This window comes from Salvelinus namaycush, chromosome 41 (genome assembly GCF_016432855.1).
Source record: "Salvelinus namaycush isolate Seneca chromosome 41, SaNama_1.0, whole genome shotgun sequence".
Lineage (NCBI taxonomy): Eukaryota > Metazoa > Chordata > Actinopteri > Salmoniformes > Salmonidae > Salvelinus > Salvelinus namaycush.
In genome coordinates this window covers 20,521,949-20,535,919 of record NC_052347.1, presented here as the reverse complement: position 1 = coordinate 20,535,919, position 13,971 = coordinate 20,521,949, and the positions used below count along the sequence as shown (strand labels likewise).

The following is a 13,971-nucleotide window of genomic DNA, read 5'->3' as shown; positions in this document are numbered from 1 at the left end:
CCTCTCCTCCAGTCTTTGGTTACCATGGGGATGACGCCCACCGAATCGGCCCAGTAGTTGAAGGAGAGGCGGGCCCATCAAGCAGTCAGCTGAGGAAGAAGAGAAGAAGCGTCCTCCGGGCCAAATCTCGACTGCGGTCTCCTCACTGCCAACGCCCGTCCATCCATCCATAATGCGAGAAATAGTGCATCTGCAAGCCGGCCAGTGCGGTAACCAGATCGGAGCCAAGGTATCATTGTTGACTCCTTTGTATTTTACCAAGAAAATAGATTGCTTCATGTGAATGATTGTAGGCGAGCTAGATAAGCCTCTTTTTTTTTTTACCTCTGCGTAGCAAAATGAAGAAAGACCGCTGATAATCCACCCATAAGACTTGTAGAGAAAGCTGGTGCAGAACTGTGTGCATTATCGATTGGCTATAATATAACATGCATGAAAAATGCATGGTCATTCCGTGCACAAAATAAATATGTGTATAAGAGAAATAGGCTAAACAATAGCTATATCCGATTAATATCAGTTTGAATCACTGTTGCATATGAAATGGGCAGATTTGTTATTGTTGCTGCTGACTCATTCCCAATGGTTATTTGGGGTCCCTAAATGGACCTGCGGTGGAAGGGAGAGATAACGGTACGAGAATACCTTCCTCTCCTCTCTTTTATGACACAACATATTCAACCTGATTAATATTTAGATCGAAATGGAATTTTAATGCCTCATTTAAATCATTTAGAAGCTTACATAATTATGTAAAGGGAATATTTAATGCAAGTCATGCTATTTGTGTTTCTCACAAAAAGGTAAATGTCCATGCAACAGAAAAGACATTGCATTATATCTATTTATTTATATTGTATATTCTAACTTGCATTTTAAATGGATGCTTCTGTGTATTGCTATTGACGTGCATCTCAACTCCTCTCTCTCGCTGTCTCAGTTCTGGGAGGTGATCAGTGATGAGCATGGCATCGACCCAACTGGCACCTACCATGGAGACAGCGACCTGCAGCTAGACAGGATCAATGTGTACTACAATGAGGCCTCAGGTACAGTATGCACATTATATAGCATTGCATACATGAACCACATAATGTCTCCAATTATTGAAACAAACAGAAACATGCACAATTGATTAAATAGACTCTTGTATTAACAATGAAAAAAAATACTGGCATTCAGAGGTACCCTATTATCACAAATACAGTGCAAATATGCACAGTAATAATTGGTTCAGTACACCCAATATTTATTTTCTTTTTCAGGTGGGAAGTATGTCCCCCGTGCCATCCTGGTGGATCTGGAGCCGGGCACCATGGACTCTGTCAGGTCTGGCCCCTTCGGACAGATCTTCAGGCCAGACAACTTTGTCTTTGGTGAGTGGTTGGTTTGGTAGTCAGTGGAAATATGAGATTTGATGGTAGTCTACTAATGTAATCTTGTCCCGTCAGTGAAGTAGTGGTTTATGACACTCTTGTCTGCAGGCCAGAGCGGAGCTGGAAACAACTGGGCCAAGGGCCACTACACAGAGGGAGCAGAGCTGGTAGACTCTGTCATGGATGTAGTGAGGAAGGAGGCAGAGAGCTGTGACTGCCTCCAGGGCTTCCAGCTCACCCACTCCCTGGGTGGGGGTACTGGCTCTGGCATGGGCACCCTGCTCATCAGCAAGATCCGCGAGGAGTACCCTGACCGCATCATGAACACCTTCAGTGTGGTGCCCTCTCCCAAAGTGTCTGACACAGTGGTGGAGCCCTACAACGCCACCCTCTCTGTGCATCAGCTGGTGGAGAACACAGATGAGACCTTCTGCATCGACAACGAAGCCCTCTACGACATCTGCTTCCGCACTCTCAAGCTCACCACACCCACCTATGGAGACCTCAACCACCTGGTGTCAGCCACCATGAGTGGAGTGACCACCTGCCTTCGTTTCCCTGGCCAGCTCAACGCCGACCTCCGCAAACTGGCTGTCAACATGGTGCCCTTCCCCCGCCTGCACTTCTTCATGCCCGGCTTCGCCCCCCTCACCAGCAGGGGGAGCCAGCAGTACCGCGCCCTGTCCGTGCCTGAGCTCACCCAGCAGATGTTCGACTCCAAGAACATGATGGCGGCCTGCGACCCTCGTCACGGCCGTTACCTCACCGTGGCCGCCATCTTCCGTGGCCGCATGTCCATGAAGGAGGTGGACGAGCAGATGCTGAATGTCCAGAACAAGAACAGCAGCTACTTTGTGGAATGGATCCCCAACAACGTGAAGACCGCTGTCTGCGACATCCCACCCCGTGGCCTCAAGATGTCTGCCACCTTCATCGGCAACAGCACAGCCATCCAGGAGCTGTTCAAGCGTATCTCTGAGCAGTTCACTGCCATGTTCCGTCGTAAGGCCTTCCTTCACTGGTACACCGGAGAGGGTATGGATGAGATGGAGTTCACTGAGGCTGAGAGCAACATGAATGACCTGGTGTCTGAGTACCAGCAGTACCAAGATGCCACCGCTGAGGAGGGCGAGTTTGAAGAGGAGGGAGAAGAGGAAGCCGCCTAAACCATCCAGTCACTCAACTGCCAAACAGTCTATCACTCCCCTCCGTCCTGTCCCCAACTCCATCCCTTCATCCTTACCATCTGCTTTCTCTGAAGAAGGCAGATGTTCCTAAATTAATTTAATGTTTTTCCACATTAGACAGTGATCTTACCAGATAGTAGTAAACTTTTGACATTATTTTGTTGTTGTATGTTGGAAATCCACTGAATTGTTTCCATTTTCCTACATTCATCTCATCATTGCTTTGCGGAATTAAAAGCAAGTGATTTTAAAGTTCAAATTAAATTGGTACTTACTCTATGTTTTTATTGTTTTTATTTGATGGGTGTTATAAATAATTAATATGGTCTTATATAGACTTGATTACTGTACAACATGAAATTGAAATGACACACTGGGTTAAAGTCAGCATGTACAATTACAGTATGTTCACATACTGTAAGTTATATCAATTTGAAGCCATGAGCCCAAAATGTCAAAGGTAAAAGCAGATTTACAAACCAGAAAAGGCCAACCACAGTTGGAAACTGGGTTTGTGAGGGAGCATTAAGTATAGGCTGAAGACAAACTGCACTGCCCACTATGGGTTCATGCCAATGAGTTAGTAGCAATAAACTCTTTATTGGAATGCATTCCTAGAATGTAACAACAGGCAAAATGAGACTGACGTATAGTGACTGTTAAAGACAGAAAGACTTGGCCGCATTGTTTTCAGCAGTCATCACTTCCCAGCTCCTGCAGTCAGTTGCCGCTGGCTAATAATTCTGACTGAAGCTATTTTGTCAATCACAGCTTCACCGAAAGCTGACTAGTAAGGTCTGCATGCTGAGCAAGTGCGTTATTTCTCATACACTTCACACTCACCATTTTAGGGATGTCTGATACATGATGTCAGCTGATACGATGCTCTGTCTTCTGCTTTTCCCCTCTCGTTAATTCCTTATAGAAGTCTGGTTGTGTTTTCACAAGAGAGAGAGAGACAGAAGCAAGTCTTGACATCATCTGATCAAAGTCCAGCACTGATTATGCAAAGAAAATCTACTGAGGTGGCCAATTCTAAAAATGACTATTAGTATTTATTTAACATGTAGGCTACAATAGATAAATATGTCATGACATTGTGTAACAACTCTACATGATGAGAATTGAATCCCATCATAGGCTTTGCAACATACAAACAGCATACTGGTAAGAACACACATAGAATATATGATCTAATGTAGTATCACATTTCAGCCCATGTTAAATTAATGTAACAATTCTGAAATACTACAATACAATTATTCAAATGTAAACAATCATTCATTTTGTGCTTAAATATGATTAATAATGACATAATTATTTGTTCTGCACACAGTATCCGCAAACAGCGAATATCCCACTGGGAGAAATGTTTTCTAGATAATATTAGCTTACAGTGTCATTATCTGTAAAGCTGGATACAGGACTGATACAGGACTGATTCAGTAGTGAGACATGTATTGAGGTAAGTAATCAGTGTAAAAATCTAGACAATGAAATGCTTTTCTGACAATCCATAGTGGTTAAACAAATATTATTGCACGCTATACATTTAAGGAATTTATAAGGAATTTATACAAACATTTACATTACATTCCAATAGAATTTTTTGCATGTATCAAGGTAGCACAGTTAACAGCAGTCTGCTTACGATTTTAGCAGTTAGACTGTATCCAGTCTTTTAGTAGCTGTTGAGAGTGCCAAATTGCCTAGACAGAGGACTGAAATACTCAGACTGAAATGTATTTGCCAAAGACGAGTATGAGCAGGGACTGAATACTGGTCTTCTTCCATCTAGTGCAGGTGATGGTTTGTTTCCTCTTCCAGTATGACCATTTGAATGATTGTGTACATGTCTATCCCATTCAAATATGCCAGTGCTATTAAATAACACACCATAGAGAAAGCAGTCAGAGCCTCATGGACCTCAGTTCTAGTTGTTCTAGTTACAGGCTGTGGTATTTGTAGTAGCTATCCCTACGTCTGTGTCTGGGTTCTGTACTAGCACTAGTCCATGTGCTTGCAGTACGTACAGTAAACAGTGCCTGGGCCCTCCTCTTCCAGGGCTAGGTGCTGTGTACCTCTCGTCCCATCCTGTATCTGTCAACGTTGTGTCATGACCCTCTAATATCTAGGTAATCATCAGCTCTTTAGGTGGAGCTTCTACAGTCATCAGGATTTTGCTGTTGCTTGGATGTACAGGACAGGTGTTGAGAGACTTCTGAGAGGCTCAGATGAGTCTCTCCTCCTTGGGCAGTTTGAGTGTGTCTGGTGTCTCAACACTGCTGGCCCCCGTCTGCTCCTCAGCACTGGGCCGGTACGTCCCCTCCGTCTGCCTCTTCTTCCTCACCACGCAGAAAAGCCACACTAGCACAGCAGATGCTATGGCCAGCAGCCCCAGTATAACAGTCGGGGCCACAATAGCTGCAATGTTGGGTCCCTAGATGCAGAACAACACAGGGGTAGTAGTCATTCTCACAAATAAAGCTCTGGATACTTCTGGTTTAAGTTCCTCTAACAAAAACAGAGATAAAGATAGCAGCAGTTTACTCACTGGGGCAGTTGTGTTAGAGGGTAGACTATTAGTTGTGTTGTCCCCTGTAGAAAACATTAAAGATTACCACTCAGGTCATTGTAATAGTTTGCTACAAGAATACAAATAGACCCACTCTTTGATCAATGTAGCATAACACAATAGGATTGAACAATGTGGAAAAACAGGTTATTTTAAAATGACACACTGTATACCAAGTGCAGGTGATAGAAATGACACGTGTGGTGCTCTGAGGCAACAACCTACATGTCCACACATGACCACATACCAGAACAACATGCAAATGTAAAAGCATGTATATGAGTATTGTTTGTATTCTTTTTAGTTGTATTGTTTGTATATCGTTGTATTTTACATTTGTGACTGTATCAGTGTTTTGTTACTTTTCATGTTTTGTGTTTTTTGTGGACCCCAGGAAGAGTAGCTGCAGCTTCTGCAAAAGCTAATGGGGATCATAATAAACAAATAAGCAAACGTTTTAACACATCAAGTTACTTAAATACAGTTAAGAGTAATTTATTTACAGCCTAGGGGGAGGGGGAAACAAAACAGAAAGGTGGAAGTTGATGTCATTTTTAGATTGATAGATTGACAACATAATAGCCTATTGCAATGCGATGGGATTACTGAGTTCCTCAAGTCCAGTGCTTTTTTCAGGAACTTTCTCCATGACAAGCCATGTGATTACTCTGTGACATCCCGCACAGTAACTACTTGAATGTAGGAGAGGACTTGGAATGCGGCCTTTGCCTGTGGTCAGTGAAGCTCAGCCCCTGAACAGTTTTACTAGTTGAAGTATCTGGAAAAGCACTATAATATTTTGGTTACCATGTCAGTGTGGTGTCAAAGTGATTATTGACTATTAATTCACAGTAGATGTCTTGCTTAGAAAACTTCAACGCCCATTTAGGGATGTCAAACTAAGTTAATGATTGGCAAATGCAAATAGTAAAATAGTAAACTCCCCCAGGGGCAAAAGTACACCTTGATAACAAAAAACAAGGGTAGGTTGTTTGGGGGAGATGCACAACTTTTGCTCAAAGTGAGACACCGAAAAACCTCCTGTAGCAGTCACAGCCTGATACGTTTATTGTAGCAAACTAACTACAGTTGACATTACAGCTTGGAGGTGTCTGCATTGGAGTGCAGCCATTGTTCAGTGTCGTCTCATTACCAGAAAAGCAGAAGAGGACTCAGAACAACCAATAAGGGCTGCTTCATCTATTGTTTCTTGCTGGGTAATATACAGCTATAATGCATTGTGAAAACGTTCTATAAGTACATACAACCCCCTTATAACGTCTTACTATCATCTGATAATGATCCTGACTAACAGTTCAGTGCACTGACGAATAGCAGTGTAAAATATAACATATAAGGGCTCATACGTACTTTATAACAAGTAATAAAGCATTTCAAATACGAGCATTATGTATTACCATACGTCTATCAGAGAAATCACATGTCCGCATTAAGAAAAGTGGGTGTACCTGTAACGTCCTGACCAGAGTTCTTATGTGTTTTGCTTGTTTAGTGTTGGTCAGGACGTGAGCTGGGTGGGAATTCTATGTTGTGTGTCTAGTTAGTCTGTTTCTGTGTTCAGCCTAATATGGTTCTCAATCAGAGACAGCTGTCAATCGTTGTCCCTGATTGAGAATCATATATAGGTGGCTTGTTTTGTGTTGGGGATTGTGGGTGGTTGTTTCCTGTCTCTGTGTTTGTGTTCTGCACCAGATAGGACTGTCTCGGCTTTCACGTTTGTTATTTTGGTATTTGTTAATGTTCATCGTTTATCGTCTTATTAAACATGTTGAACAATAACCGCGCTGCATTTTGGTCCTCTCCTTCATCCCAGGAAGAAAGCCGTTACAGTACCAGAGCTTTTCATACCAATGGTTCCTACCCAAATCTCTCACGCATTACAAAATATTTGTACAACCTGTTGGCATGTTACTGCATGCTTTAGTTTTTATTGAGTAATGCCTAGAATTGTGTGCAACCTGCTTTTGTGTTTTTGTGCATAACGTTCAGTCGTACAAGCAGTCGTACAGTAGATTGTTTGTCTGTGGTCAGAGACAATCCAGTGTGGTGGTGATGGGGTTATTTCACAAGAAGGATGGGGGGGGGGGGGGGGTTGTAGAGGCAGTGACATGACTCACCCACAACCCTGGAAGGATTACTCCCCAAGACCAGGAGTAGGACACTCCCAGCCAGGAGACCAGGCCAGACCGCGATGTCTGGGAGCAGTGTCATCTCCATTCAAACCAATGGGTTCTAAAGAGGGTAGACCATCAGCAAGGGGACGCCTGGACATCAGGTCGGGGTCATTTCATCAGGAGTAGTGCTCAGCAGCACAAGCACACCGGCGTCAGTCTCCAGGGCCGCTCTAGAGAGATGAAGGGGGTGTTAAAGAAAAAAAGAACAGTTCATAAGGAGCTACACTGAGCCCGAGTCTCTATTGAAACCCCAATGTTATTGAGTCTGGTTCATAAAGTGACAAAATGTAAGAGAAGATGAAATCATAACAGCTTTCTATACTTCATTCTGCATAGAATCATTGCAAGTTCCAGGAGAAACAATTATCCCATACCATGACAATACAATAGAACATAATGAATCAAGTTATTATAAACATTTCAGACTGTCAGAAACTGTCCAAGCGGAAATTGATAGGGCTGCAGGTAGTCTAGCGGTTAAGAGTGTTGGGCCAGTAACTGAAAGGTCGCTGGTTAGAATCCCTGAGCCGACTAGATTAAAAATCTGACGATGTCCCCTTAAGCAAGGGACTTAACCCTAATGGCTCCTGGAAGTCGCTCTGGATAAGAGCATCTGCTAAATGACTAAAATTTGACCATAGAGGTAAAATTACAATTGTGATTAATTCAGCACCATGTCGAAACATGACCACCCCCCCAAAAATGTGAGTGAAGTTTTCAGTCCCTTCAAGGCACATTCAGGATCATTTGTTTGAGACATATAGGCCTATATGCCAAATGAAACGTTTAAGGTGGGCTGACTTAGTAAAACTAGTGGTATATGTGAACAATTGCACCTGTTCAGGGAGGTGGGGAGGGAGGGCATTGAGATAACAAATGACAATTCATAAATCATATTCTTAATAAATGTTGTAAAAGTAGCATCCTATCGAAATAAAAGTAAAGCCTTATAAAAGTATTGTAAAGTATAGGATTTATAGTGCCCCATAATTAATTTCCAATAGTTCCAAGCCATTTTATGTAAAGAGAAACTGCACTACTGCTCCACAACAAATTAGTCGATCTAACAATACAAGAAGTATAGGATTTTATTATAGACAGACCTGTACAGAACATTATACACACCTTTTCACCGAATAATGTTGATATCCGTTTTAGGCAACCGGGATCAATCCAAATCCTTGCGAAAAAAACAACGTCTCGCTTCCGCCGCCTCACCTAAACGAGTGAGTGGGTGAACCGAAACTGGATCATATGTCAGGACGTGTTTATGATTAAACCTCTCCCAACAATGTCTGAAAAATAATCTGCAAACTAAATCCGATCGCAAAGTCGTTTTACGGTCTGAATGGGTTTATTTTGATATATATCACCGTAGACTACCTGTATAGGTTTAACTATGTAAAACAGTTTTTTTTAATTCCCTCTTCACATCGCCCTTATGGTCACATGGTTCACTTCAGTCTCGTGTTACAGTACCTGAGCCCAGTATCAACCTGTGGCACAGGAGACAGATACCCTTTGTATGATGAGGCACCAGACTAGTGGACAAAAATCCACCTGCTCAATGGAGCCTACTTCCTCCCATTGCTCATGCTCTTTCACTCATTATGGATCCTTTACTATTAGAGTTCTATGGGACCCTTTCTCAAGTTCTACACTGTTCTATTGATGTGTGTCTGAAGCCTTGAAAGTGTTTATCTACCTTTTTTTCCATCTGCAAAATAAATATAAAAGGCTGTGGAATATGTTCAGGCCCAATGAGTAAACACTGAACATTTTGAGAAATTTAAGGCTGCATTTTTTAAATCCTGTATTTTAAGGGACACATGTTTCATGTGAGTGCATGGTGAGAATTTGTTTGCAGTTTTAGGACCTCTAGTGGAGAGCAATTATATTTTTCTAGCTGACCTTATCCTCAAAGCAAGATAAAAAGAATCCTGAAATACCATAAGCACAGCTAATCATGGTCCCTTAATCCTTGCCTAATCGCAGTTTCATCTAGGCCTATGCCAGAATGTGACTGAAGACTGGCATAGAAAACACAATCTGATCAATGTATGAATCTATTTCCATGTTTGTATTTGGTGTGGTTGATTGTCAACCCATAACCACCCCAATATTGTATGTTATGTAGGCCTACATTCTGCAGTCTGCAAAAAGCACTGATTAGTCACATCATTATGTGTGCAGAAAGTATCTCTGCCACATAGGTGCTTCGGTTAATGGTCTCCCATGTATTGACGCACACAACATAAACTTGAAGTATATGTAACAGATGTGAAATGGCTAGCGGTGGTGCGCGCTAATAGCCTTTCAATCGGTTACGTCACTTGCTCTGAAACATTGAAGTAGTGGTTCCCCTTGCTCTGCAAGGGCCGCGGCTTTTGTGGAGCTATGGGTAACGATGCTTCGTGGGTGACTGTTGTTGATGTGTGCAGAGGGTCCCTGGTTCGCGCCCGGGTCGGGGCGAGGGGACGCAATAAAGTTAAACTGTTACATATACACCATCAATTGCTAGAGCCCTACACATATACACAAATCCACTGAAACACACACAAATGTGGTGTAGACATTATGGGACCAAAAATGAAATAGTCTTGCGACTTTCCTCTTCACTCCAGACTGGAATGTTGTAGACATGTTTCCATCTAAAAGAGTGGCTGAATTTGTTACAGTGGTTGTGATTGTTTGCTTTGGCCAAAGATGGGGGGTAGGGTCGTGTCAATTGAATTTCTACCTGAAACGTTTTGTAATTGCACGCGTCTTGTGGCGTTGTTCGAGCACTACGTACATGTTGCTTGCCAATCATGCCAGCTTTACTGTTGTTCTACCCAGCGAATCATCGTTTAGAACAGAAAACCACCCGCCCCATTTCCTTCGACATTTTGGTGGCTTTGTGAAATTTACTGGCGGGTGGTTTTTGAAATAGTTGTTTTGAACAAAACTAGTCAGAGGAATATTCCAGATAACAGTAAATACTTAAATTAATGGCACTTTCTTTAAAAAATACAATTTCTGTTGAAATGATTAGCTCATATAGCAGGCTATCATAACAAGATATATATATACCTAGTCATTTCAAAATTACACTAAAGCGTAGCTGTCAACCTGCGAAATCAGATGCATTTTTAAATGCAACAACCGAATTTCTTCAGTGATAGAATTTATCTTTGTGTACACTGCGTGAGAACATTGCTTGCTAGTTGCTACATTGTTGAGGCCTGAAACCTTCCCCGGGAAAATTTGCTATCCACTCAGCCAGCGTGTCTGTCACTCGCAGCAGGAACCGCAATAATGGCGAAGGTTCAAGTACTAAATGTCGCTGTCCTCGATAACCCGAGTCGATTCGGAAACCCATTTCAATTCGAAATAACATTTGAGTGCATGGAAGACTTGCCAGAAGGTAAGTGTTGTGCTCACCTGTCGAATAATTACTTTGTTTATTCTCATCTGACGATTTATGGCTAGCTTGCTAACGTTAGCTCGCTAGCTAAATCTCAGACGATTTATGGCTAGTTTGCTAACGTTACATCGCTAGCTAAATTGCCAGTTGGAACATGAAGAAGCTAGCCTAGTTGAGAATCTCGCTAGTTAGCTAGCTCTGAGATTCTCAACTAGACTAGCTACTTCATGTTCAAACAGGCAATTTAGCTAGCGAGATAACGTTAGCAAACTTCCCATAAATCGTCAGATGAGAATTAACAAAGTAATTTTTAGACAGGTGGCAAACAATAGTTAATTAATCCCTTATGTCTACTGAACAAAGAGGTGGCTCGTATAAAAAATAATAATATATATATATAAAACACATTGTACTTTGTGATATTGCTTAGCAACACGATGGCGTTAGTTGATATTGCTAGTTAGTTGGCTACTTCGCCTATAGCTGGCTAACTTAGCCAGAATGGTGTCCAACTTTTGTTTGTATTTGGTTGGCGGCGGCGGGGAATTCTGACGGAGGTAACTAACGTTAACTTCTAGAACACGCATTGACATGTCCACTTGCCTTTAGCGTTATCTACCCAAACAATCAAATCGTTTCACAGGTGTCATTGATAACAGCATTCTGACCAAAGCAGTCTTCACAGTCCAGCGATTTCCTTGCTTTCTCCAGTTTCGAACTGAGTTTGTAGGTCCGGAAGACAGTGATTTGATTTAATACTTTTTTGTGTTGCAGATCTTGAGTGGAAGATCATATATGTGGGTTCAGCAGAGAGTGAAGAGTATGACCAGACCCTTGACTCTGTTCTGGTTGGCCCAGTACCAGCCGGGAGGCACATGTTTGTGTTCCAGGTTAGTTTTTTTAAATTTATAGATGGCAGTAACTAACAATGTTATTTCAGCAGTACTCTGGCTGCAGCTTTCCTTGCCCCTCTTCATTTCTCTCTCTCTCCCAGTGGACCTGCTCAGACTTGGGGCCAAGGCCAGGCCACTGGTACTTTTAAGATAGAATTTACATAACCCATGTTCACAGTTGGCCATTGTTAACACCTTCACAAAGCAACTGATTTGATGATGCAGAGGTTGTTGATTCTGTCCTTAGTGATAGCCCTAGCGATGGAAACCGTTCCCAAAAAATAACACTGAGCGTATAACATAATCACTAGTGACACACTGGTGCTGTATTGGAGAAACCAGATATAGAAACTACACCCTCCCTCTTACCCCGCTCTTCTCCTGCCTTCCTCCTTGCACCTCATCTACTGTATGTTCTCCGTCAACAGGCAGATGCCCCAAACACGGGTCTGATTCCAGAAAGTGATGCTGTCGGTGTAACTGTGGCGCTAATCACCTGTACATACCGCGGACAGGAGTTCATTCGTATCGGGTACTACGTCAACAACGAGTACACTGATCCAGAGCTGCGGGAAAACCCACCCATAAAACCTGACTATGGACAGGTAAAGGAGGAAACTCAATGGGTGTGCTTGACTGTTTCCTTCCAGGAAGATGTTCAAGTTTTATTAGTCGTATGTACAGGATACATAACGTATACACTGTCCAACGAAATGCTTACTTGCACTTTACTTGTTCCCTCCCATCTGCTCTTGTTCACTACCATTCACAGATCTGACAGGACTGTTACATTAATATTGAGTAAACTAGGTGGAGCTATTGCTTACACCTACCAATTTTTATCAGATCTAAGAAGGGGAATGAATGATGGCAGAGGAGAGGGGACAACTTTTTGGAATGAAATTAAACCTTTGTGTTGTGGAAGGGCGAAATATCCATTAATACATTGGTCTTAAAGTGCAAACTCCGCTCACTCATCAGGGGCACGTGTGCCACAGTACTGCTCAGGCTTTAGTATAATGTAAAAATGGAACATGTCTTATTGCAAATATAAGTACATCTACTGAACAATTTCCCCCTTAATGCTGTTTGTCTTCCAGCTCCAGAGAAATATTTTGGCTTCAAACCCACGTGTAACAAGATTCCATATCAACTGGGAAGGGTGTGCAGAAAGGATGGAAGACTCAGAGAATGTGGATCCTGCCCCCAACTCTATGCTGCCCCCAACTTGCCTCCCGGGCAAGGCCCCACCCATAGGGTTGCTACCTGACAACTCTATGGACTGCTTGTAGAGGGAAACATACATATACACATAATCTTTGATCAACCCAAGCACTATAAGCAGAAGAATGGACATGGACATTCTGACTTGGATGTACAGCCAGCTTTGCCCTTAATTCTCAGAAACTGTCAACAACACACTCCCACCTTGGACTACATTGTCTTGCAACCAAGACAATCTTTCTGGAGTAATCTTTATTATCTATTGGAAGTTTTTCACTTTCATGTCTATAACATGGTTGAAAAAAGTTGTAAAACTAATTAATCCCTTCATTTTTAATACTATCAACAGGGTGACAGCTGAAGTATCCAAGTTTCCATAGATGGTTAGCAGCTAATTGGCAGAAATACTGATTCACACCAACTAGTCAGCTGTTAATTATGTGATGTAAATACCAACAGAGGATTATGACACTAGTGAAGCAAAAATGAGGAAAAAATGACTCAAGTTGCAGGAAGGGAAATAATGGTGGTATTTTTTTTGTACTTTCTGAGCCATTGTGTTTCAGTGGTTATGGTCCTTATAGCATTTGAGTTACACTTTTCCCTGTTGGTGTTTTGGGAGACTTTTGGATGGGGGGGGGGGTGCTAATAATGGTATGTACATATGTTTATTTTCCTGTGTGCAATTTTGTTTTTGAAATAAATATATTTTTGTTATGTGATGCGTGTGATTGTCCCTGACAAGCTTTGAGACGTGATGAAAATGGCAGATGTTGGAACTCTAGGAGAATCACCTTTTTTCAACTTTGAAGGGTTTTGCATTGAAAATAATGGGTGGTGCTTCCTCAACTTTTTGTTACATTCATAAATATCTGTAGTGTAGTGTGCTCACCTATAGTGCACATTTCGAAATTGATAGCCTGGCTTGCTTGTTGCCATGCAATTTGAATTACAGCTGTGTTCAATACAAAATTGTAAAAATGTTAACATGCAAATCTCCCCTTTTCACTGAATCATGTTCTCTTGTCATTGACTTCAGAGTTCACTGAATGTAATTGTAATCCTTTAGTGAACGGTTTGCTGAAAAAACATGCATGTATGGACGCTTGCCATTA

At 42.0% G+C, this 13,971-nt stretch overlaps 3 protein-coding genes across 3 annotated transcripts; 2 read left to right on the top strand and 1 right to left on the bottom strand.

Moving 5' to 3' along the window:
* Positions 1 to 940: 940 nt before the first annotated feature.
* On the top strand, positions 941 to 2,575 carry LOC120034119 (tubulin beta chain). Its single transcript, XM_038980559.1, has 3 exons — positions 941 to 1,049; positions 1,266 to 1,376; positions 1,485 to 2,575. Exons 2-3 carry the CDS (start codon positions 1,316 to 1,318, stop codon positions 2,540 to 2,542), a joined length of 1,119 nt encoding a protein of 372 aa, XP_038836487.1. The 5' UTR covers positions 941 to 1,049; positions 1,266 to 1,315; the 3' UTR covers positions 2,543 to 2,575.
* A 554-nt stretch (positions 2,576 to 3,129) lies between these two features.
* LOC120034377 (protein crumbs homolog 3-like) lies at positions 3,130 to 8,777 on the bottom strand. The gene is made up of 4 exons (XM_038980906.1): positions 8,459 to 8,777; positions 7,277 to 7,503; positions 5,118 to 5,161; positions 3,130 to 5,003 (listed from the first exon to the last, which is right to left on the bottom strand). Exons 2-4 carry the CDS (start codon positions 7,374 to 7,376, stop codon positions 4,794 to 4,796), a joined length of 354 nt encoding a protein of 117 aa, XP_038836834.1. The 5' UTR covers positions 7,377 to 7,503; positions 8,459 to 8,777; the 3' UTR covers positions 3,130 to 4,793.
* Positions 8,778 to 10,222: 1,445 nt separating this feature from the next.
* Positions 10,223 to 13,551, top strand: LOC120034493 (histone chaperone asf1b-B). Its single transcript, XM_038981082.1, has 4 exons — positions 10,223 to 10,739; positions 11,514 to 11,629; positions 12,061 to 12,237; positions 12,733 to 13,551. The coding sequence occupies exons 1-4, from the start codon at positions 10,631 to 10,633 to the stop codon at positions 12,922 to 12,924; spliced, it is 594 nt and encodes a 197-aa protein (XP_038837010.1). The 5' UTR covers positions 10,223 to 10,630; the 3' UTR covers positions 12,925 to 13,551.
* The last annotated feature ends 420 nt before the right edge of the window (positions 13,552 to 13,971 follow it).